This window comes from Xyrauchen texanus, chromosome 19, assembly GCF_025860055.1.
Source record: "Xyrauchen texanus isolate HMW12.3.18 chromosome 19, RBS_HiC_50CHRs, whole genome shotgun sequence".
In the NCBI taxonomy this organism is placed as follows: domain Eukaryota; kingdom Metazoa; phylum Chordata; class Actinopteri; order Cypriniformes; family Catostomidae; genus Xyrauchen; species Xyrauchen texanus.
Genome location: NC_068294.1, coordinates 1,355,501 through 1,378,795, shown reverse-complemented (window position 1 = coordinate 1,378,795; position 23,295 = coordinate 1,355,501). Strand labels below are relative to the sequence as shown.

At 38.8% G+C, this 23,295-nt stretch overlaps 1 protein-coding gene across 3 annotated transcripts in view; it reads right to left on the bottom strand.

The window, feature by feature from the left end:
* Positions 1–23,283, bottom strand: part of LOC127660254 (ribosomal protein S6 kinase alpha-6) — a 90,004-nt gene extending 66,721 nt beyond the window's left edge. Inside the window, exons 1-6 of one of the 3 annotated variants that reach the window (XM_052150392.1) lie at positions 23,170–23,283; positions 20,900–20,981; positions 15,316–15,396; positions 15,023–15,102; positions 1,411–1,517; positions 1,030–1,067 (exon numbers count right to left, since the gene is read on the bottom strand). In XM_052150392.1, coding sequence (XP_052006352.1) covers positions 1,030–1,067; positions 1,411–1,517; positions 15,023–15,102; positions 15,316–15,396; positions 20,900–20,930 — 337 coding nt within the window. In that variant the 5' untranslated portion in view covers positions 20,931–20,981; positions 23,170–23,283. Of the gene's footprint in view, positions 1–1,029; positions 1,068–1,410; positions 1,528–15,022; positions 15,103–15,315; positions 15,397–20,899; positions 20,982–23,169 lie in introns of those variants that run through there. The other 2 variants (XM_052150391.1, XM_052150390.1) reach the window with 2 other exon arrangements.
* Positions 23,284–23,295: the final 12 nt, after the last annotated feature.

Sequence of the window (23,295 nt, the reverse complement as noted above, 5' to 3'; positions counted from 1 at the left end):
CCGATTGAACATCTCTGGAGAGATCTGAAAATGGCTGTGCTCCAATGCTCCCCATCCAACCTGATGGAGCTTGAGAGGTCCTGCAAAGAAGAATGGGAGAAACTGCCCAAAAATAGGTGTGCCAAGCTTGTAGCATCATACACAAAAAGACTTGAGGCTGTAATTGGTGACAAAGGTGCTTCAACAAAGTATTGAGCAAAGGCTGTGAATACTTATGTACATGTGATTTTTTTTGTTTTTAATAAATTAGCAAAGATTTCAAACAAACTTCTTTCACATTGTCATTATGGGGTATTGTTTGTCGAATTTTGAGGAAAATAATGAATTTAATACATTTTGGAATAAGGCTGTAACATAACAAAATGTGGAAAAAAAGCGCTGTGAATACTTTCCGGATGCACTGTGACAGTATAATATATTGCTTTTTTGTTTACAAGTATTGATTGTGCCATCAGGTGGACTTGGGAGGCCTGATGTCTTGTAGCTTTTTCTCCAAACTTGATATATAAAAAAAGTTTTTTTAGTAAGTTTAAAAAAATAAATAATAATAAATAAATATTCTGCCCTGTTGGGACTGTAGTTTATTGCATCATTGAATACCTTAAGTTTAAGTCTACCTTTGTATTATAACCCGATTTCTTTGCTTCAAATCAAAGTTTATTTTTGGATGTGATTCACTTTGGTGAGGGTTGGAGGGTTGCATCATGGCTTGGAAAGCTTTTACTAAATATTTTATACAATTCTTATGGAAAACATTTATGGGGAAATATACATTCAGAACCAAGATGGCTGAAAAAGTGGGTGGGCACTGTTGCACTATATAGAGTTATGAAAAGCATGCCACATATCAGAACACAACCTCATGTGAAAAAGAAAGCTTGTGCCACTACAGTATAAGCAGATGCATTCGCATATTGAGTAGAGTATGTTTTGGACATAATAGTAGATATAATACACAACTTTGACTTGATATCTACATGCACACATTCAACAGGCAGGGAAGTGATATAATAAGGTGACAATACGTACCTGTTAACTTGATATGTCCAGCTTCATCAAGCAAAATGCTGAAAATTAAGACCAGATTTCTCCAATATAGATACTAAAATACATGAACTAAACAACAGTAACATAAGAGGGAGAATTAAAAAAGTCCTTTGAAACCTCTATTATATCTTGAACAACAGTTCTGACTGATTCAAGGTCCATCTTTATTTAATAAAAGATCAAAAATAGAGGATGGGTGAGTGGTCAGAAAGAAAAAGTGGGAGATTTGCAGTTTTTAACTTTTAATAGGTTTACTTTGTCAATAAGGAATACACTTACGGTTACATTCTCATTATGACTTAAACATCTAAAGAGAGAAAGAAAGAAAATAAATTAGGTAGGAGGTTAAGGGGGATACTTTACTTTTCAGGCTTCAGGTCTCTGTAAACAATGCCTAGGTTATGTAGGTGATCCAATGCAAGGGCCAGCTCTGCAAGGTAGAATTTCACATCCTCCTCTGTAAACATAACCTAGTAAGAACTGGACAAATTTACTCTCTCATCAAAGATCACAAATCAATACACATAATCATAACCACAAAGAAACAGAAGCCAAAACGCAATAAAGTACTGATATTTGTCCTAAAATGTGAATGTCAAGCTGATGGATATTAGCCAATTTTAATGAGGGAAAAAAATAATAATAATTTAGAGGGGGCTGCAAAAACTGACATATTGATGTAAGATGCTATATTCAGTATGGGGGGTAACACGAGTAATACAGTAATGCAGGGTCGCTTTGGGAGACAACATTTTACTAAACATAGGTATCACCACAGACATCTAATATATCTATTATTATTAGTAGTAGTAGTATTTATTATTATTGATTTATATATGGGTGTTGAGAATAAATAGAATAGATCGATCCATGCTGAGCCACTGACTGATGTAAAGGACGACACATTGAAACCGTTATAACACATGACACACAATGTTATATAAGGTGCGTTCCTTTCAGAAGTGATCATCCCTATGCCCTATTCCAGGGGTCTGCAAGCTTTTTGACACAGAGTGCCATTTTTTTTTTCTGGTCAATTGCTGTCATTTTAATTGGAAATTCTGTTTGAAGCAATCTTACAGCATGACTATCATGATTGTTCTCCCTTAAAAGTGCCCCATCAGATGGTGATTTATTCCGTTTGAAATCTTTATGAAGCTGGACGGTAAATAGGCTAATAACAATAACGAAAATGTGTTTAAATATTTAGGAAACCAAACAAATGTGAATGGCAATATTCAAAATAATTCACACATTTTTATAGATAACTTCATTAACGAATGTAAAGTCACTAAAGTAGTTTCCACAAATGCTGATACTGAGGCCCTATGACGCAATGCAATTTCAAATCCAATACATAATAGGATTTCACACAACTAATGCCAATCTGGGAATGCATAAATATTAAATTTTTCTTACCTTTAAGTAAACAGTCATTGTAGGAGAACAATCCGGTTTATCAAGTCTACTTTTTTAGGAACTTCAGTGTAAACCTGCTCTCACATGCCACTTAGCCAGTGCCAGCGTAATGTACTTAGAACTTGTAGGCTAGACCAATTTTGCGTACGTCCGTGCTGTTTTTCAGTTGCTTTCTTGTGTAAATATGCGCTAAAGTAAATGGACGTCTTTGACTCTTGTGAAGTGTCTTGCTGTTGTTCATCTTGTGCAGGTGTGCCGCATTTTATTTTAGACACAGTGACACGTTAAAAAGAACTTACTATGGGGGCCTGGGTAGCTCAGCGAGAATTGACACCGACCACCACCCCTGGAGTCAGAAGTTCGAATCCAGGGTGTGCTGAGTGACTCCAGCCAGGTCTCCAAAGCATCCAAATTGATCCGGTTGCAAGGGAGGGTACAGTCACATGGGGTAACCTCCTCGTGGTTACGATTAGTGGTCCTCGCTCTTGGTGGGACACGTGGTAAATTGTGCATGGATCGCAGAAAGTAGCGTGAGCCTCCACATGCTGTGAGTCTCCGTGGTGTCATGCACAGTGAGCCACGTGATAAGATGCGCGGATTGACAGTCTCAGAAGTGGAGGCAACTGAGACTTGTCCCCCACCACCCAGATTGAGGTGAGTAACTGCGCCACACCGAGGACCTACCAAGTAGTGTGAATTGGGCATTCCAAATTGGGAGATTTAAAAAGGGTGTATAATATATATATATATATATATATATATATATATATATATATATATATATATATATATATATATATATATATATATATATATATATATATATATATATATATATATATACATACATACATACATACATACATACATACATACAGGTGAAACTCGAAAAATTAGAATATCGTGCAAAAGTTCATTAATTTCAGTAATTCAACTTAAAAGGTGAAACTAATATATTATATAGACTCATTACAAGCAAAGAAAGATATTTCAAGCCTTTATTTGATATAATTTTGATGATTATGGCTTACAGCTTATGAAAACCCCAAATTCAGAATCTCAGAATATTAGAATATTACATGAAATCAATAAAAAAAAAAGGATTTTAAATACAGAAATGTCGGCCCTCTGAAAAGTATAATCATGCATATGTACTCAGTACTTGGTTTGGGCCCCTTTTGCATTAATTACTGCCTCAATGCGGCGTGGCATGGATGCTATCAGCCTGTGGCACTGCTGAGGTGTTATGGAAGACCAGGATGCTTCAATAGCGGCCTTCAGCTCTTCTGCATTGTTTGGTCTCATGTCTCTCATCTTTCTCTTGGCAATGCCCCATAGATTCTCTATGGGGTTCAGGTCAGGCGAGTTTGCTGGCCAGTCAAGCACAGTAATACCATGGTCATTGAACCAGGTTTTGGTACTTTTGGCAGTGTGGGCAGGTGCCAAGTCCTGCTGGAAAATGAAGTCAGCATCTCCATAAAGCTTGTCTGCTGAAGGAAGCATGAAGTGCTCTAAAATGTCCCGGTAGACGGCTGCGTTGGACTTAATAAAGCACAGTGGACCAACACCAGCCGATGACATGGCTCCCCAAACCAACACAGACTGTGGAAACTTCACACTGGACTTCAAGCATCTTGGATTGTGTGCCTCTCCATTCTTCCTCCAGACTCTGGGACCTTGGTTTCCAAATGAGATGCAAAATTTGCTCTCATCAGAAAAGAGGACTTTGGACCACTGAGCAACAGACCAGTTCTTTTTTCTTTAGCCCAGGTAAGGCGTTTGACATTTGAAGCCCATGTCCAGGACCCGTCTGTGTGTGGTGGCTCTTGATGCAGTAACTCCAGCCTCAGTCCACTCCTTGTGAAGCTCCCCACACATTTGAATGGCCTTTTCCTGACAATCCTCTCCAGGCTACGGTCATCCCTGCTGCTTGTGCACCTTTTTCTTCCACACTTTTCCCTTCCACTTAACTTTCTATTAATGTGCTTTGATACAGCACTTTGAGAACATCCAACTTCTTTTGCAATTACCTTTTGAGGCTTTCCCTCCTTGTGGAGGGTGTCAATGATGGTTTTCTGCACAACTGTCAGGTCAGCAGTCTTCCCCATGATTGTGAATTCAACTGAACCAGACTGAGAGACCATTTAAAGGCTCAGGAACCCTTTGCAGGTGTTTAGCTGATTAGAGTGTGACACTTTGAGCCTACAATACTGAACCTTTTCACAATATTCTAATTTTCTGAGATTCTGAATTTGGGGTTTTCATAAGCTGTAAGCCATAATCATCAAAATTATATCAAATAAAGGCTTGAAATATCTTACTTTGCTTGTAATGAGTCTATATAATATATTAGTTTCACCTTTTAAGTTGAATTACTGAAATTAATGAACTTTTGCACGATATTCTAATTTTTCGAGTTTCACCTGTATATACAAATGTGAATGTACATTTTGATATGTTACAGCCTTATTCCAAAATGGATTCAATTCATTATTTTCCTCAAAATTCTACAAACAATACCCAGTAATGACAATGTGAAAGAAGTTTGTTTGAAATATTAGCATCCTGTTTCCACTGATCATTCTTGAGATGTTTGTACAACTTTGAGTCAGGGTTGCCAGATTGGGCGGTTTCCCGCCCAATTGGGCGGTTTTGCAATCTTTTTTGCGGGCAAAAATGGGTTTGGGCGGGTGGATAAAAATTGGGCTGTTTCGGATCAGTTCGGCGGGTTTTTGTAGCCGAAACATCGGTACTTCAGATCCTTCTTTCGGCGACTATCTGTTCAGTAGCCCACTCTCACTCACTCACACACACACGCCCACTACAGTTCTGGCTGACGTTCCCCCTAAACTCACAACAGACACTCCCTCCCTTCAGCTCACGTCACGCACGCCGGCATCGCCCTCCCCTCAAACACACTAGATTGCGCTGGGTTTTCAAACTTAGCTAGCTGACTGACACTGACAATATGCCAAAGTGGGCAAAATATAGAAAAAGTTACAGGAAAGAGTGGGAAAGAGATCCAGACTTAAAAGTCATGGATTACACCGGGTGCAGAAGAAGGAAAGGCACACTGTAAATACTGCAACGCTGATATCCGTGCTCATTTAAAAGATCTTAAAGATCATGCAGCCACCAAGAAGCATAAGGCAAGGTGCCAGCCAACGGTCAGACCATTTACAGTTAGCAGAGTGGGTGAGTCCAGTAACCCTGACAACGATGGCCAGAAACGACGAGAACTGCGGATCGCAACGTACATTGCGTGACACACTGCCATTAATAATGTTGATGAATTATCTGATATACTGAAAGACGAGACAGGTGCATTCCAGATGCACAGAACAAAATGCACTGCTGTCATTAAGTCATTGCTAGCACCTCATTTTAGACAGGAGCTAAAAGAGGACATCGGTGACTCCCCGTTCTCGCTCTATTTGGACGAGACAACGGACATTACAGTAAGCAAATTGCTCTTTATATGCATAAAATATCGCTCCAAAAAACACAACCGGTTTATTAGCACTTACTTGGGTTTGGTGGAGCTCTCAAATGCTGATGCTAATGGAGTTGTGGAGGCAGTCATTCGATTTTTGCAGGAGTGTGCACTGGACATTGCTAATATGGTGGGGATAGCAACAGATGGGGCCAGTGTAATGGTCGGCAGGCATCATTCGGTGTACACGTAATTGAATAACGAAAAACATGCTTTCTTCTTTATTCGTTTTTAGACTGGTGAAACGATATTCACAAACTTATTTTCCTTATATACAATGCTTAGATATTTAACTTCACATATAAAAAAGAAAGCCTAAAACAAAAACATTTCAAAAACTGTAAAATGTTAAATTATATAAAAATAAAACATTAATAAATAATTTTATGATACACATAAAATTGTCTTAAGTGAACTCATTTATAAACGCCATTAATAATTGTCATTATTATTATTAGCCTAAAAATCACCCACAGCCTAAATCACCTCTCTGTATTGTTCCAGAGACATGGCTCTTCTCATTCAGCACTGCGGGAAAAATATAATTTCCGGGTTTGGCCTTAGAATACCAGTAAAATCGAAATTTTTTCCATATTAATTTGTGAATATTTTAAATGTTTAATAAAGGGGCAAAAAGTCATAAACAATACGTCAAGATGCATTTTTTATTATATAAAAATAAATATTTATTATATATTTATTTTATTTATTATACAATATTTTTTTAACTGCAGCATTTGCAGTTCAAATTCTAATTTTGGTGTTCAACTTTGCGTTTTAAAAATACAACAACCGTTAATTTTTGATTACAGGTTAAAAAAGGAAAAACGAATGGACGCAAAGTACACGGACCAATGGGTAATTTTAAAACTCGTTAATGATTATCATGTGTTGAAACGAGAAACCATAGCGAGAAACAAGCCAAACAAATTTGGGCGGTTTTTTGTGCATTCTCGCGGTTTTTGACGAGGTTTTGGGCTGGAAAACCTTGCTGGCATCTGGCAACCCTGCTTGGAGTCCACTTGTGGTAAATTCAGTTGATTGGACATGATTTGGAAAGGCACACACAGACACCTGTCTTTACAAGGTCCCACAGTTAACAGTGCATGTCAGAGCACAAACCAAGCCATGAAGTCCAAGGAATTGTCTGTAGACCTCCGAGACAGGATTGTATCGAGGCAAAGATCTGGGGCATTAAAGGTCCCAATGAGCACAGTGGCCTCCATCATCTGTAAATGGAAGATGTTTGGAACCACCAGGACTTTTCCTAGAGCTGGCCACCAGGGTAAAACTGAGCGATCGGAGAGAAGGGTCTTAGTCATAGAGGTGACCAAGCACCCTATGGTCACTCTGACAGAGCTCTAGCATTTCTCTGTGGAGAGAGGAGAACCTTCCAGAAGAACAACCATCTCTGCAGCACTCCACCAATCAGGCCTGTATGTTAGAGTGGCCAGACAGAAGCCACTCCTCAGTAAAAGGCAAATGACAGCCTGCCTTGAGTTTGACAAAAGGCACCTGAAGGACTCTCAGGGGGCTTTCACACTAGCACTTTTGGTGCGCACCCCGGTTCGAATGACGTCAGAGTTCGGTTCATTTTTGATGATGTGAACGCTGTCTTCCGAACTCGGGTGCGCACCCGCGAACCGTACTCGAGTCCGCTTAAAAAGGTGGTCTGGGGTACGGTTCATGTGAACTCCAGTACGGTTCGCTGCTGATATGAACGCAATCGAACCAAACCGCGGAAGTGAACCGCTATTGATGACGTATAATGTGGTCGTCAGTCTCACACGCGTCACTTTCAAAATGAGCGGAAAGGGTTTACTTTCGTGCGTGCGTGCGCGTGTGTGTGTGTGTGTGTGTGTGTGTGTGTGTGTGTGTGTGTAAATACACTTACCTTGACGAAAAGCGGGATTGACACACGCGCTGCAAGCAGAGAGATGATTTCTGCTTGCCTTCGCAAAAATTGTCTTCGGCGGACAGCCCGCTGTCTTTTGAACGATTTCAGTATTTTTGCGGCAGACAGACGCAAGTGTGTTTCTGTATCTTGATGTTGAAAACAAAACTAAAGGTTAAAAAAAAGAAGAACAAATGTGAACCGAGCAAGTCTATTCATTGAATTTTGACACCTTTTCATTTCGCGGTTATCAAGCAACACGATTACGCACCAGCTGCAGCTTCATGACGCAAGTGTACCGCGGTTCGGATACAAATATATAATGTGAACACAGTCCATCGGGGGCAGGGGGGAGCAATCGAACTCGGGTTCGGAACAGGCAATCGAACCAAGTGTGAAAGCCCCCTCAGACTATGAGAAACAAAATTCTCTGGTCTGATGAAACAAAGATTGAACTCTTTGGCCTGAATGGTAAGCATCATGTCTGGAGGAAACCAGGCACCGCTCATCACCTGGCCAATACCATCCCTACAGTGAAGCATGGTGGTGGAAGCATCATGCTGTGGGGATGTTTTTCAGCGGCAGGAACTAGGAGACTAGTCAGGATCGAGGGAAAGATGAATGCAGCAATGTACAGAGACATCCTTGATGAAAACCTGCTCCAGAGCACTCTGGACCTCAGGACAACAGGACAACGACCCCAAGCACACAGCCAAGATAACAAAGGAGTGGCTACTGGACAACTCTGTGAACGTCCTTGAGTGGTCCAGCCAGAGCCCAGATTTGAACCCGATTGAACATCTCTGGAGAGATCTGAAAATGGCTGTGCTCCGACGCTCCCCATCCAACCTGATGGAGCTTGAGAGGTCCTACAAAAAAAAGAATGGGAGAAACTGCCCAAAAATAGGTGTGCCAAACTTGAAGCATCATACATAAAAAGACTTGAGGCTGTAATTTGTGCCAAAGGTGCTTCAACAAAGTATTGAGCAAAGGCTGTGAATCACAAATGTGATTTGTCATTTTTGTTTTTAATAAATTTGCAAATATTTCAAACTAACTTCTTTCACATTGTCATTATGGGGTATTGTTTGTAGAATTTTTAGGAAAAAAATTAATTTAATCCATTTTGGAATAAGGCTGTAACATAACAAAATGTGGAAAAAGTGAAGCACTGTGAATACTTTCCGGATGCACTGTATGGGGGTCCTTTTTATTTTTAAATTAAATATATTTGTACATATGCAATTTTGAAATATTTTAAAGGAGATTTGTTCATTTCATTATGCCTTTTTAAATATTATATACTGTATATATCATAATGTGCATCAGTCTGCTAATGGCAGACCAGCCCGCTGGTAAAGTCCCGAATCTCCCAATAGCCAATCCGACCCTGCAGTAATGTCTGAGTAAAGTAATGACTAAAGGTGTCTTCAAGTATTAAAACATCTGCATGAACACACCAGAAACTGTTTACCCACACACTCTTTAAAGCAGAAGTAATACATTGATTAAAATTACTTCTAAAAGTAATTATGTTACAACATTCATTTTTATGGAAAAGCAAAGTAAGATTTTCCATAACTGCTTACAACATTCAGAAACCTACAAACATAATAAACAGAGAATTGTTTTAAGGTCTTGAAACACAGCGCTGCTGATGAAGACGGTTAGTACAGACTAAAGGCCTATTCACACCAAGGATGAATTTTCACTGTGAAAAGAACAAAACACAACAAATATTTGCCATGGAATATGGCAACCTATTTTTTCCACTGCACAGGTAAATGTTTTGGATCACTTGCTAAAAAATTGGACTGAACAATAAGCTTTTGGGAATCTGTCTGTCTGGACTCTGTGTTGGTCTTGAAATACAAGGAACATAAAAAGCCACAGCTGCAACAAACAAGTGAAGAACTAAATGGTAATGTGATATATTTTATATCTAAAAACATACTATAAACTATACATCCCATTACAACAGCTGTGCTATAATTATTACTAACAGCACCACACTATTACTGTCAATGTTATTAATGGCATATATTCCTGATTATATACTGAATATATTGACAGTATACACCGATTAGTCACAACATTAAAACCACCTGCCTAATATAGTGTAGGTCCCCCTCGTGTCAACAAAACAGTGCCAACCAATAGTATTCTGAGTAAATATTCTTCTCACCACAATTGTACAGAGCGGTTATCTGAATAACCTTACTGAGTAAATTCTAGAGACTGTTACAAGGAGATCAGCAGTTACAGAAATATTCAAACCAGCCCATCTGGCACCAACAATCATCCATGCGATTATCTAATCAGCCAATCGTGTGTCAGCAGTGCAGTGCCTAAAATCCTTGCAAATACGGCTCAGGATATTCAGTTAATGTTCACATTAACCATCAAAATGGGGAACAATTGTGATCTCAGTGATTGGGACAGTGGCATGATTGTTGGTGCCAGATAGGCTGGTTTTAGTATTTCTGTAACTGCTAATCTCCTGGGATTTTCACTCACAATTGTCTCTAGAATTTACTCCGAATGGTGCCAAAAACAAAAAACATCCAGTGAGGGGCTGTTCTGTTGATGAGAGAGGTCAATAGAGAATGGCCAGACTGGTTCAAACTGACAAAGTCTATGGTAACTCAGATTAGAGGTTGACCGATTAATCGGCCGATTTTTTGCATTTTTTTAACATAATCGGCATCGGCCAATATCCAAGTATAACAAGCCGATTATTAGGCAGGCGCATCTGTGGGCAGCCTAGTGTTGTTGTGGAACACGTGTTCGACGCAGGCTGCCCCTAGAGTCATTTTCCAGCAGAGTGAGCAGACCTCATCCATTGCCTAAGGAAGGAGATAAGTTCCTTGGAGAAAACGGTATGGATTAAATTTGTATAACTCGTTTATATTTAAATAAAAACTTTTGATATGTTACTGCCAACTTCGAGAAAAAACGCGACATGACGTTCGGCTACTTTGGATATTGATAGCGTAGTTGAAGTTGCATTATCACAGCAGAAGGGTTGCTATCATGTCACAATAAGTAAGCAAGAATTTAGCAATTACAGACAGTGAATCTGAGACTTTTATTTGTTCTGTTTGTGTGTCTTATATTTGAGAGGGTTGTCACTCAATACAGAGAAATAAGTAATAAAAAAAGATACTAGCGCACTATAGGCTATTGAAGGACTGGCTTTGGTAAGCTCGGACGTAATCAGTTCTGCTGTCGGTACTGGAGAAATTAAGAAAATACATTTATTATTGCTATAAAGAGAAAGTTATTTTATCTCGCCAGCCATTTCTATGTATAATAATTCTATGAAACCATTCGTCTGTGATGCAATTTAGCTATTCGCAGTCAGAGAGATATCTCGCGCACAGCGAGCCCTGCTTAATGAGTGACAGAACTAAACATTCAAACGTAGCCTGGTTTAGATCTGTGATTTTAGTCTGATTTTATTTTAGATTTCGCCTTCCAAAGATTATAAAAAAATATTTATACATAAGCCGCATTCTGTCTAGCACAACTTCCTTCCCTTCACAGCGGTGCACTGACATTTGTCCCTAAAACTCAAACTTAACGTCAGAATCAGCACGATCGGTGATTGTTCTAAAATGCAGTCTAGCTACTGTTGCTAAATTGCGGGACGCGTTTAATAATAAAAAGAGCGCAAGAGATACCGTTCCCAAGGCGGCACGCGCTCCAAAACACACCGCAAAGAGACAAGCAAACTATAGGCTACTTTGGTTTCATGTGCGCGTCTAAACGATCAACTATACACAAAAATATGTCAAAACGACTGGCTTGGAGATTCACTTAAACACAGTTTATGTCTTAAATGGACGTAGTTATGGAAATAGTTGGGAGAAAATATGGCGCATCAGGAGACTATTAGACTCGGTCTTAAAGGGGAAGCTGTCTAATAATGAACATGTTGACGATTGAGCCATTACTGCGAATTAAACAACAAAAGGCAAAGAGAAAATCACTTACAGCTCTTGAATGAATAACTTCTGCATTAATAACCATTAATCTATCTATGATATACTATGCAATGTTATTTTACAATTGATTACTTTATTAGATTTCTTTTTAGACCACACCTGAACAGTAATGTTAGTAGACCTTTCTGAAATTAAATCACTGTGCCTATATAACGTTTGTCTTTGTTTATATATCTCAAAAAGAACCATTAAGAATACCGTTAAAATACCGGATCGATAAGCAGTATCGGTAAGATAGTAATATCATTAAAACCTTAATGATACCCATCCCTAGTTATGCCTGTGCTTCTCTTGGATGCTCTGAATATTGGATTACGTGTCTGGATTGCCCCTTAATTAAAGCTGCATTTGGATCTCAACCTTCGTGTCTCGGAGCAGTTCGTCACACCTGCTTTGTTTATTTAATATATTTGTTATACATTATTTATACAATATGTTTTTACACTATACATTTTTAATTTAAGCGTACAAGTGCAGATTGGTCAAGTGTTCAATAAATGTATTTCTTGAGAAATTGTGTCTATCTTAAGTAATTATTTGTGTTACATTTTATCTTTCAAATAAAAGGTTCAAATAAGAGGTTAAAAACAAGCACATATCGGCCAAAGTAAATCGGCAGCATTAATCGGCCATCGGCCGACCCGGATTTCAAAAGATCAGCATCGGCCTGAAAAAAACAATATCGGTCGACCTCTAACTCAGATAACTGCTCTGTACAATTGTGGTGAAAAGAATGCCTTTCTAAGATGCGGGTTGGTGCTGCGGGTGGGAGCACGAGTGGGACCTACACAATATTAGGCAGGTGGTTTTGATGTTGTGGCAGATCGGTGTATATTCCTAGTGTGAGGGCATGATATTTTCCTATATCATGCCATCACTATTTTATTTTCCATTCCAATATTCAGTTATATGTTAGCGATGGATTCTATTTTGTATAAAATCATGACAATAACTAGTGTGTGCTTTCCTTTTGTTCAGGTAAGTGAAATTTCTCTGAGACAATTCACATCTTCTGTGTGAAAAGATTAAATCTGTGATTTATGCAAGGAAAGGAGCATTCAACAGATCCACTGTATATGCCGTTTTTTTCACATTGCTCATTGTGTGAGAATAGGCCTCAAGTTTATAATTTAACAATATCAATGAGGGTCAAAATTCATTAAACTTTGTTTTAATACATTTGGACATTTATTAAAAACCATCAATTGTTTGAGATTATTGTCTAGAGCAGGGGTCGGGCACAAGTAGCTCTTTGTTAAAAATCAAGTGGCTCGCTGGGTCTCTCACCATTCACAAACACATGACTGTTCAAAACTTTCTGGAGATACTAGAGATCTAGAGAAAGTGTGAGTGCGATTGCAAAGCTTGAAGTCAACGACAAAGTTTTGGTTTCCTTTCTCCCAAATTTTACAGCCTACTTCTGGTGAACAAGGTTTGAAATGAAAATGTGGATTTTTCATGCCAAGTATTTTGCTGATGTACCAGCCACTGTGGAAGGCGACCTGAAAGACTTGGAGAAATATATAACAAGAAATTAGACACAAAGACGCATGTTTGACGAAACGGGATTATATTTTGAAGACCAGACGAAAGAAAGCCACCGATGCGCATCTGATTGATGTGTGCGCGCAGTGAGCTCAAGCAATGAAAGCGCTTCCCCAACACACAAACATTCATCGAGTTCTGGGACTCGTTTCCCAATAACTATTGATTTTAGCTGTTGAGCAGTGGTGGCTCAGCGGTTAAGGCTCTGGGTTACTGACCAGAAGGTCGGGGGTTCAAGCCTCAACACCGCCAAGACACCACTGTTGGGCCCTTGAACAAGGCCCTTGACCCTATCTGCTCCAGGGGCACCGTATCATGGCTGACCCTGCACTCTGACCCCAGCTTAGCTGGGATATGTGAAAAAAATTATTTCACTGTGTATATGCAGAAATGTATGTATAATGTGTAACAATAGATAAATTATCATATTAAGAGCATTTTTCTACGAGCGATTTTATGAACATTCGTTATTTTTTATGTGCAACCAAGGTGTGATATAGCACCCGCAAAATGCAACGAGACTCAATCCAGATCGCGAGCTCTTCTCCAAAAGCATTTCATGCACAAGTAATTGTGCTCATCTACCTGCAAAAGTTGTCTCGGAGTGACACATGACAAGAAATGCTGACGTGTTTGAAGAAACACACTTTATTATATTTTTAACAACAGACAAAGGAAAAGCAATGCTCATGTCTGATTCACTGTTCAGAGGCATGCAAAGGGACCCTGTCTCATGAAACAAGCACATGTAAAGAGTTATCACTCCTTTTTCTCTGTTTCATTCAACTGAAAACTGTTTGTAAGAATAATGTAATCTAAGAGAATGCTGCAAATGATCTCAGATTATCTTGTGAGGTACTGAGATTTTAGTTCGCTCTTACACATTGTGAAGGCAACTCATAGGTTCAGTGATATACAGAGAACTTTGTATTAAATAAACAAAGACGAAATTATTAAAGCATACTGTAAATTAATACAAGACACCTACGCCTTGAACCAAAACTTTTGTTCCATTTTCTTTTCTATAAATACCCCATTATGGAATAAAACATATTCGATAAGAACACACATTTGGCAGCATTTTTTGGGAACACAAGAATTTTTTAGGCTTATTTATTATGATGATTATAATAATTATCTGTACATTTATAATTGTCTTTAGTTCTTAAGTTGTATACTAGTAATTTGCACCTGTTGCCGCATACTAATACTTGATTGATGGAAAATGGGGTAGGTGGAGACCGTAAATGTTTGGATTTGGGGAGGTGGTTATATATAAGATTTTTTTTATCACTTCGTTATTTGTATTGCTTTTTCGTTTCAGTTAAAGTGCAATTTGAATTTAGAAATGTCTTTTGTTCAAGTTTTTGAGTCATCTATGGGCAATATAAACATTGTATTTTATTTAAAAACGTCGTAAAAGAGTAAATTATTCATTTGTGGTATGGCTCTTTCGAAAAAACGCACCAACCAAAAATTGACTCCTTGGTGAAAAACGTTCCCGACCCCTGGTCTAGAGAAAGTTACCTTAAGCATTCATACGTGGAGTTCAGTTTGTGTCTTAGATACATTAAATCAGAATCATTAAATAGAGCAGAACAAGCTACAAATGCTTACCTCTTTGGATAAACGCGTAAATACATCCCCACCCCTGAGAAAATCCAGAATTAAATAGAGTTTCCCTTCTGTCTGAAAGGCTGCAAGTGAGTGGAAAAACAATATTAGACGCACACATTTATATGTCACAATTATGATGAGCTGACTCAATAGTCTGTGACAAGCAAAGAAACCAATAAGAGATTAGTACACATGGAAATGAATAAAAAACAAAAAACAGCTTCTCTCAAGTCTCAATGTTTCCCAGAAGTAGAGATGGTTGAATGAGCTCAGGCTGTACACACAAGTCTTACCATAGTGCAACTTCACAATGAAAGGATGATTGACCTCCACCAGAATATCTCTCTCCATCTTTGTGCGAACTCTGTCCCTCACTGCAACACAACAAACATGTGTGAGGAATAAACATGCAACTCATCACACCGGACAAGGGTCATTCACACTGATAAAGTGGAGCACACATGATATGTCTACAGTGAGAGAATGTTGTGGAGAGGTTACTGTGATGCGATTTCATTGTTCTATATGATCTGTCCCTGTTCACATACAGGAAGGGGCTTTCAAGTAAAGTGATATTTATTGCCATCTTATTTTAATAATATCTATGGCCATTATCAAATATGGCTGTTGTTTATTATTCATACAAATAATTGTGGTTATGATGATTCATCATTACACAAATTGTCACACTTCTTAAAGTGTACTATATGTCTTTTCCACTATCGGGCTGAATGCTTCATTGCAAAATCATGCCGTTCCGTGCTGATCCGGGCCAATTGGCATGGTTACGGTTTCTTTTTCCTCTCTGGTGCTTGAATGTATGTAACAAATGTCAACAATGTGATAGATAAACATTGGAGTGAGAGCACTATGAAAAATGATCACATATTTCAGTTTTTAGAACTGCTTTTCTCCCAGGTTTGTGAAAAGCAGAGGAAAGACATGTCACATGATGCAAAAAGGAAAGAAAAAAAGGCGAGAGGTTTACCATCATTTGCTGAGGTGTTGTGTATGCCACCAGACACAAATAGACAGAAAAGAAAAATATTCCCAGACTAGCTAAAAACGGATATTTATTGACAATTTTATAGCGTGATATGCCTCCCTATAGAAGTGATAGGATAGATGTGGGTGAGAAATATATCAATATTCAAAAGTCCTTTTTATACCATCAATCTCCACTTTCACTTGCTAAAGTGAAACAACTAAACAGGTGACTTTAAAGAATCAAAGCTAAAGAATCACTAAACAAGTGACTTTCAGATGTGAAAGTGGAGATCAATAATAAAAAAGGATTTAATATTTACCTATTTCTCACAGATACTTCCAGTATAATATCGCTTTTGAAAATATGGATTTAGGTAGTTTGTTCGTGAGGAAAATGGTCTTAGGGTAAAAACTGTTCTTGTGGCTGGATGTCCTGTTGCTGAGTGCTCTGTAGCGCTGGCCAGAGGGCAACAGTTCAAAGAGGGAGAGGGCTGGGTGTGTGGGGTCCAGAGTGATTCTACCTGCATGTTTCCTCACTGTGGAGACATACAGGTCTTAAGCACAGTTAGCTAACCGTGCCATGAACGGATTGTAACCGTGCTATGCTAAACTGTGCTCAAGTGTAAATGCTACTGAAAGTGTTCACTGTGCTCAAAATAACAAAATATATTTTTTGGACAACTTTACGTTTACTATGTTGTTTTTAGAACTCAGCTAACCTGAATTGTTATATTATAGGTCTCCAGACTAAGACTTTAGAGCGGTGTCACTGGAGCACCATGTTGTACAGGTAGTGGCACCAGCACTTGATTTGGTAGCACCTGTGGGTTTCATTTGGCAGTAAAGCATTGATTTATAGTTGGTAGAGGTTCACTTACTGATATTAACAACAATACAATCTGTACAAAGTTAATTCAAATCTAATTAAAATCTAATTTATGTAGGGTTATGTTAATATATTCTTACAGGACTCCAAAACTGATATGGTTTTCCTTTAATCCAGCTCTTAATTTTTACTTAAGTTCCTTAAGCCTAAAGTATACTTCGCCGTTCCACGACAGTCTGTGCACAGGCTGCGTGAAGTAAATTTTGTCATCAGGAGTGTCCGCACAGCCAGAGTTTTCTGTCCACGTGGACTGTGCGTGGACAAACGCACATGCACGAGGTTGACTGTTGAGATAGAAGAGTCCACTAGGTGGCAAAACGCACAGTTGAGATATACTTTCACAACTGTGTGCCAGGCGGAACGGAACGCACAAAGTATTCCTGGGCCTTTAGAAATGAACATGTTTACAGAGAGAGAAAAAAAAAACATAGCTTCATCCTTAATTGGGTCCAAGCTACATTTTTTTTTATTTATTTTTTTATTCCCCTTTGTACTTGCCCTACTAGCATAGTATCCAGAGATTAACTGTGGTATTAGTCAGATTATGGTAATCACATTTAACATTAGCATGGTTAGACCTATGGACTATATTATGGATTCTAAACAAAAACTATGGATGTTAATTGTAATAATGAACAGTATCCTAAACACATGTAGAAAATATATTGTGACTAATATACAACTTTTAATACAAATATGATAATAGTAACACACACATATATATATATATACACACATATATACAGTGAGGAAAATAAGTATTTGAACACCCTGCTATTTTGCAAGTTCTCCCACTTAGAAATCATGGAGGGGTCTGAAATTGTCATTGTAGGTGCATGTCCACTGTGAGAGACATAATCTAAAAAAAAAATCCAGAAATCACAATGTAGGATTTTTTAACTATTTATTTGTATGATACAGCTGCAAATAAGTATTTGAACACCTGAGAAAATCAATGTTAATATTTGGTACAGTAGCCTTTGTTTGCAATTACAGAGGTCAAACGTTTCCTGTAGTTTTTCACCAGGTTTGCACACACTGCAGGAGGGATTTTGGCCCACTCCTCCGCACAGATCTTCTCTAGATCAGTCAGGTTTCTGGGCTGTCGCAGAGAAACACGGAGTTTGAGCTCCCTCCAAAGATTCTCTATTGGGTTTAGGTCTGGAGACTGGCTAGGCCACGCCAGAACCTTGATATGCTTCTTACAGAGCCACTCCTTGGTTATCCTGGCTGTGTGCTTCGGTATTTGTCATGTTGGAAGACCCAGCCTCGACCCATCTTCAATGCTCTAACTGAGGGAAGGAGGTTGTTCCCCAAATCTCGCAATACATGGCCCCAGTCATCCTCTCCTTAATACAGTGCAGTCAGCCCTGTCCCATGTGCAGAAAAACACCCCCAAAGCATGATGCTACCACCCCCATGCTTCACAGTAGGGATGGTGTTCTTGGGATGGTACTCATCATTCTTCTTCTTCCAAACACGGTTAGTGGAATTATGACCAAAAAGTTCTATTTTGGTCTCATCTGACCACATGACTTTCTCCCATGACTCCTCTGGATCATCCAAATGGTCATTGGCAAACTTAAGACAGGCCTTGACATGTGCTGGTTTAAGCAGGGGAACCTTCCGTGCCATGCATGATTTCAAACCATGACGTCTTAGTGTATTACCAACAGTAACCTTGGAAACGGTGGTCCCAGCTCTTTTCAGGTCATTAACCAGCTCCTCCCGTGTAGTTCTGGGCTGATTTCTCACCTTTCTTAGGATCATTGAGACCCCACGAGGTGAGATCTTGCATGGAGCCCCAGTCCGAGGGAGATTGACAGTCATGTTTAGCTTCTTCCATTTTCTAATGATTGCTCCAACAGTGGACCTTTTTTCACCAAGCTGCTTGGCAATTTCCCGTAGCCCTTTCCAGCCTTGTGGAGGTGTACAATTTTGTCTCTAGTGTCTTTGGACAGCTCTTTGGTCTTGGCCATGTTAGTAGTTGGATTCTTACCGATTGTATGGGGTGGACAGGTGTCTTTATGCAGCTAACGACCTCAAACAGGTGCATCTAATTTAGGATAATAAATGGAGTGGAGGTGGACATTTTAAAGGCAGACTAACAGGTCTTTGAGGGTCAGAATTCTAGCTGATAGACAGGTGTTCAAATACTTATTTGCAGCTGTATCATACAAATAAATAGTTAAAAAATCATATATTGTGATTTCTGGATTTTTTTTTTTAGATTATGTCTCTCACAGTGGACATGCACCTACGATGACAATTTCAGACCTCTCCATGATTTCCAAGTGGGAGAACTTGCAAAATAGCAGGGTGTTCAAATACTTATTTTCCTCACTGTATATATATATAAAAAAATACCCAAATTTCTGCCAAAACACCATAGTTTCTACAGTTAATGCAACTAGTCACTGCAAGGTAAACTTCTATAAGTGTGGTGATGTGTGGATTGAGAAGTCTTATAGTAAATACCGTTGTGCATGGCACCATGTTTTGCTGTTTACTTAGTCACAGCTGTTTAGAATGTCAGGGTTGTTTAATCTGGTTGCAACTAGCTTCAGCATGGACCCTTTATGTGGGTACTGTGACTTGCACGGTTACACTACTGGACAGTGCAGCACGAGCGCAGAGCAATTTGTCAGTCCCGCTCTGACCAATCCCGCTCTGGCCGGTTGGTGCTCTGAATAATTTCAATGGGTACCCCCGTTTCATCACACTTTTTTTTTGGAGTATTTGGCTTTTGGTGTTTCCCATGTGCACCACAAAATGGCAGAGCTTAAGTAAGAGTTGGGCAATTTTTTGCCGATTTTTACCAAATTAAGTTGCACTAAGCATCAAAATGTGACCATTTAGTCTTTCAGGGAAGACATTTGAGATTCTCTGTGTATTTGAAAATATGTGCTTTCATTCGATCATCTCCACAGTAATGGAGTAAGCTGGTGTCTCATCCTCTGTATCACTGTGTGTCATTAACAATGTGCATCTAAACCCGCAATGACCAGGAACATTAACCATAACACAAACATTAAAGTGAAACCGTTCAGTATAAAAATTATTTCACAGATACTGCTTGTATAAGACAGAGTGCTGGAGTTCATTTGAAGCGTTCACATAATGATATAACAGGAAAATTAGACTTCTTGAACTCTTCATCATGTTTCTCAAACCATTCCCGAACAATGTGTACAGTGTGGAAGGGCGCATTATCCTGCTGAAAGAGGACACTTCATCAAGGAATACCATTGCCATGAAGGGGTGTGCCTGGTCTGCAACAATGTTTATGTACGTAGGTGGTACGTGTCAAACTGATGTGAACATGAAAGGCCGGACCCACGGTTTTCCAGCAGAAAATTGCCCACAGCATCACACTCCCTCCACCAGCTTGTCCTCTTCCCAAAGTGAATCCTGGTGCATCACTTCCAGGTAAACAGCACACACATACAAGGTCGTCCATGTGATGTAAAAAAACATGGGACTCATCGAACCAGGTGACCTCCTTCCACTGCTCCAAGGTCCAGATCCGATGCTCACGAGCCCAATGTATAAACTTTCGATGGTGGATTGGGTCATCATGGCACTCTGACCGGTCTGCCACTGCATCACACCCTGCTTGCATATGGGGCTGCATACTGTGTGTTGGGACACATTCCTCCCGTAACCATCATTACATTTTTCTGTGACTTGTGCCACAGTAGACCTTCTGTTGGTTCGGACTAGACAGGGTAGCCTTTGTTGCCCTCAAGCATCAATGAGCCTTGGGTGCCCAATACCCTGTTGCCGGTTTGTCCCTCCTTGGACCACTTCTGACCGGGAGCTCCGTATATACTGTATATATGCAATAAGATTTTTAAAAGTTATGGCCAGTTGTGCAGGTCCCCAATAATGCAATGGCGACCAGCAGCAGGAACTCATACTAGCGACCAACAGTACAGAAACTAGCTACAGTAATCAAAACACTGTCAGTGTGAGCGGGGCTTAACTCTAATGATGACACTCACCTTTTAAAGATGCCTTTTTGAGCACTTTCATTGCATACAGCTGACCTGCGTCTGGACCAATTAACTTCCGCACCAGAAACACCTGAGGTCAGGATAGTACAGGTCACCACTCACTTTACACTCAGGACACAACAAACTACATGATGTACAACAAAGACTTCATGTCCTCAATATCTGAATATATGAACACAGAACATGATAGCTCACACAACTAAAGGTCTACCCATATGTTTTTTTTACTTGTCCGAATCCAATATCCAGAGAGCAGGGTGGCCGATAGGCTTATATATCTCACACAATTCAATATAATAGTAAATTACATGCATTCAATACACATAAATTGTCTAAAAAATGTATTAACTTTTATTTAGCATTATGTTTACTGAAACTTTCACACAAAATTTTAACTTTGTAAAAAAAAATATATATATATATATATATATATATATATATATATATATATATATATATATATATATATATATATATATATTTTTTTTTTTTTTTTTTGTGCGTTTTAGATTGGTAGATTACAGTTCTTCTGGTTTCAGTTAAGTCTTCCCATTTCAATAATTGTTTGTACATAAAGAAAATGCAATGCAATAGGAAGGATATAACAACAGCACACAGTAGTCCAACAATGGTATGTGCGCATTAGCAAATCATTTTCTCACAAAAGACAGAATCAAACTAATTGACATACAGTGCACAGTAATGTTCCATTTACTTAAAGCACAAGGGAAGTGTTTTTACTTTTGAGGTTGCTCTCTTTTTGTTTTGCGGATCCAGCTGGCAGTTTACTCAGCCCAGATCACCCACTTGGAGTGTTATGGACTGACCGCCGCACTACATTCATGAGTCAGAATATTATTGTGGTAAAACAATGGCACGTATCAACAAAAACTGTGATTGGTCATTTACATGCAAAAAAAAATTAGATTTTAAAATATTTGTATTTTTAATATTATATTCAACATTCTCAGATAAATTCTCTCAACTCCCAACTTTTTGTTCAGTTCAATCCATCTTTAACTCACAAAAAAAAAAAAAAATATTTTATTAATAAAGCTGCGTATTGCAAATTTTCTTCACAATAAGAAATACCGTACACAGTTACACATATACTATGAATCAATAAGTCGCGAGCCATGACGTTATAATCCAGGTGCAGCAAATGTGCATGCTCAAGGGACTAGCGTACCCGCGACAGTGTGTGCCTCAGCCGGATGCAGCTCCAGCTCCGCATATTTCACAACGAGAGTGCTTCTGTATTTACTTATTTTGTATTATTCCCTCATACTTTGCGATCTACATCATCTGGGGCTGGTTGTATAAACATAGCCATTAAATTAAGATTGCATCTAATAATTATTTTGACTAGCTAAAGATGCCATAGAAAGCCTGTTGCATTAAACAAGCTCACAGTTGTCTTTAGTAGTTGTCTTTAATTTGCATTGCATTGTGGGAAATGACACTGAACAGCTTTAAAAAAAATTAAATGGGCGATAGTGGTACTCCGTTTTCATTAGCTCAAAATATTTGCTAATTAGGTGGAACACAGTGCTTCAAAATTGATTCTAATGAACACATGATAACCCAAATAATAAAATCAAATGAAATTGTGCATCGTCAACTAAACAATCTCAACTTTTAGCCCTCAACTGAAGCCCCTACTGGCTCAGCTGACAGTTATTTTTCATGGAAATGTGGAAATGTAAACTAAAGTGAGGCTAGGGGTGGGCTGTCTTACATTTTGGTCTTAAATTAGACTGATCTCATTTTTATGCAACTGACTGAAATTAAGACCAACATTTTAGACAAATGACTAGTAAGACTAGTCTTATGCCCTGAAGCTGCTTGGAAAGTTTAGAGTGCATCTGGATTGGGAGCGGTTTTCTTCCTCTCCTCAGTCAGGCGCTAGCTGCAGTGCTGCTCTCATCATTACAGTTTAATGTGATCCCATGTTACGTTAAATGACGTAAAAAATCGATAACGTCGACTAATCGCTTCAGCCCTATTTCCAACCAGTGTATATGATGGTTTATGCTTTATGTAAAATGCAGAAAGAAAAATGTATGCTTTAAACTTTCATTCTAAACATTAATTTAACTCAAATACATTTCTATTTGTGTTCTTGTTCATATTTTCTTGTTTCATAAGCCAGTAATTAAGTACTAAGACTAATTTATCCTTTTTTTCAAAGTAAAAAAAACTGCAAACTTGTGTACATTTCTCAAATTACTGAAAACAAATGCAAAAGAATCGGAGACCTTCCCAAAGGAGCCTTGTCCCAAAACCTTGAGCAGCTCAAACTGGCTGGGTTCGGCCTTTTCACAGCCCTCCTTCACATGATGAGTGATGGGGATCTCTTTATAAGCCCCCTCATCCTGCACACA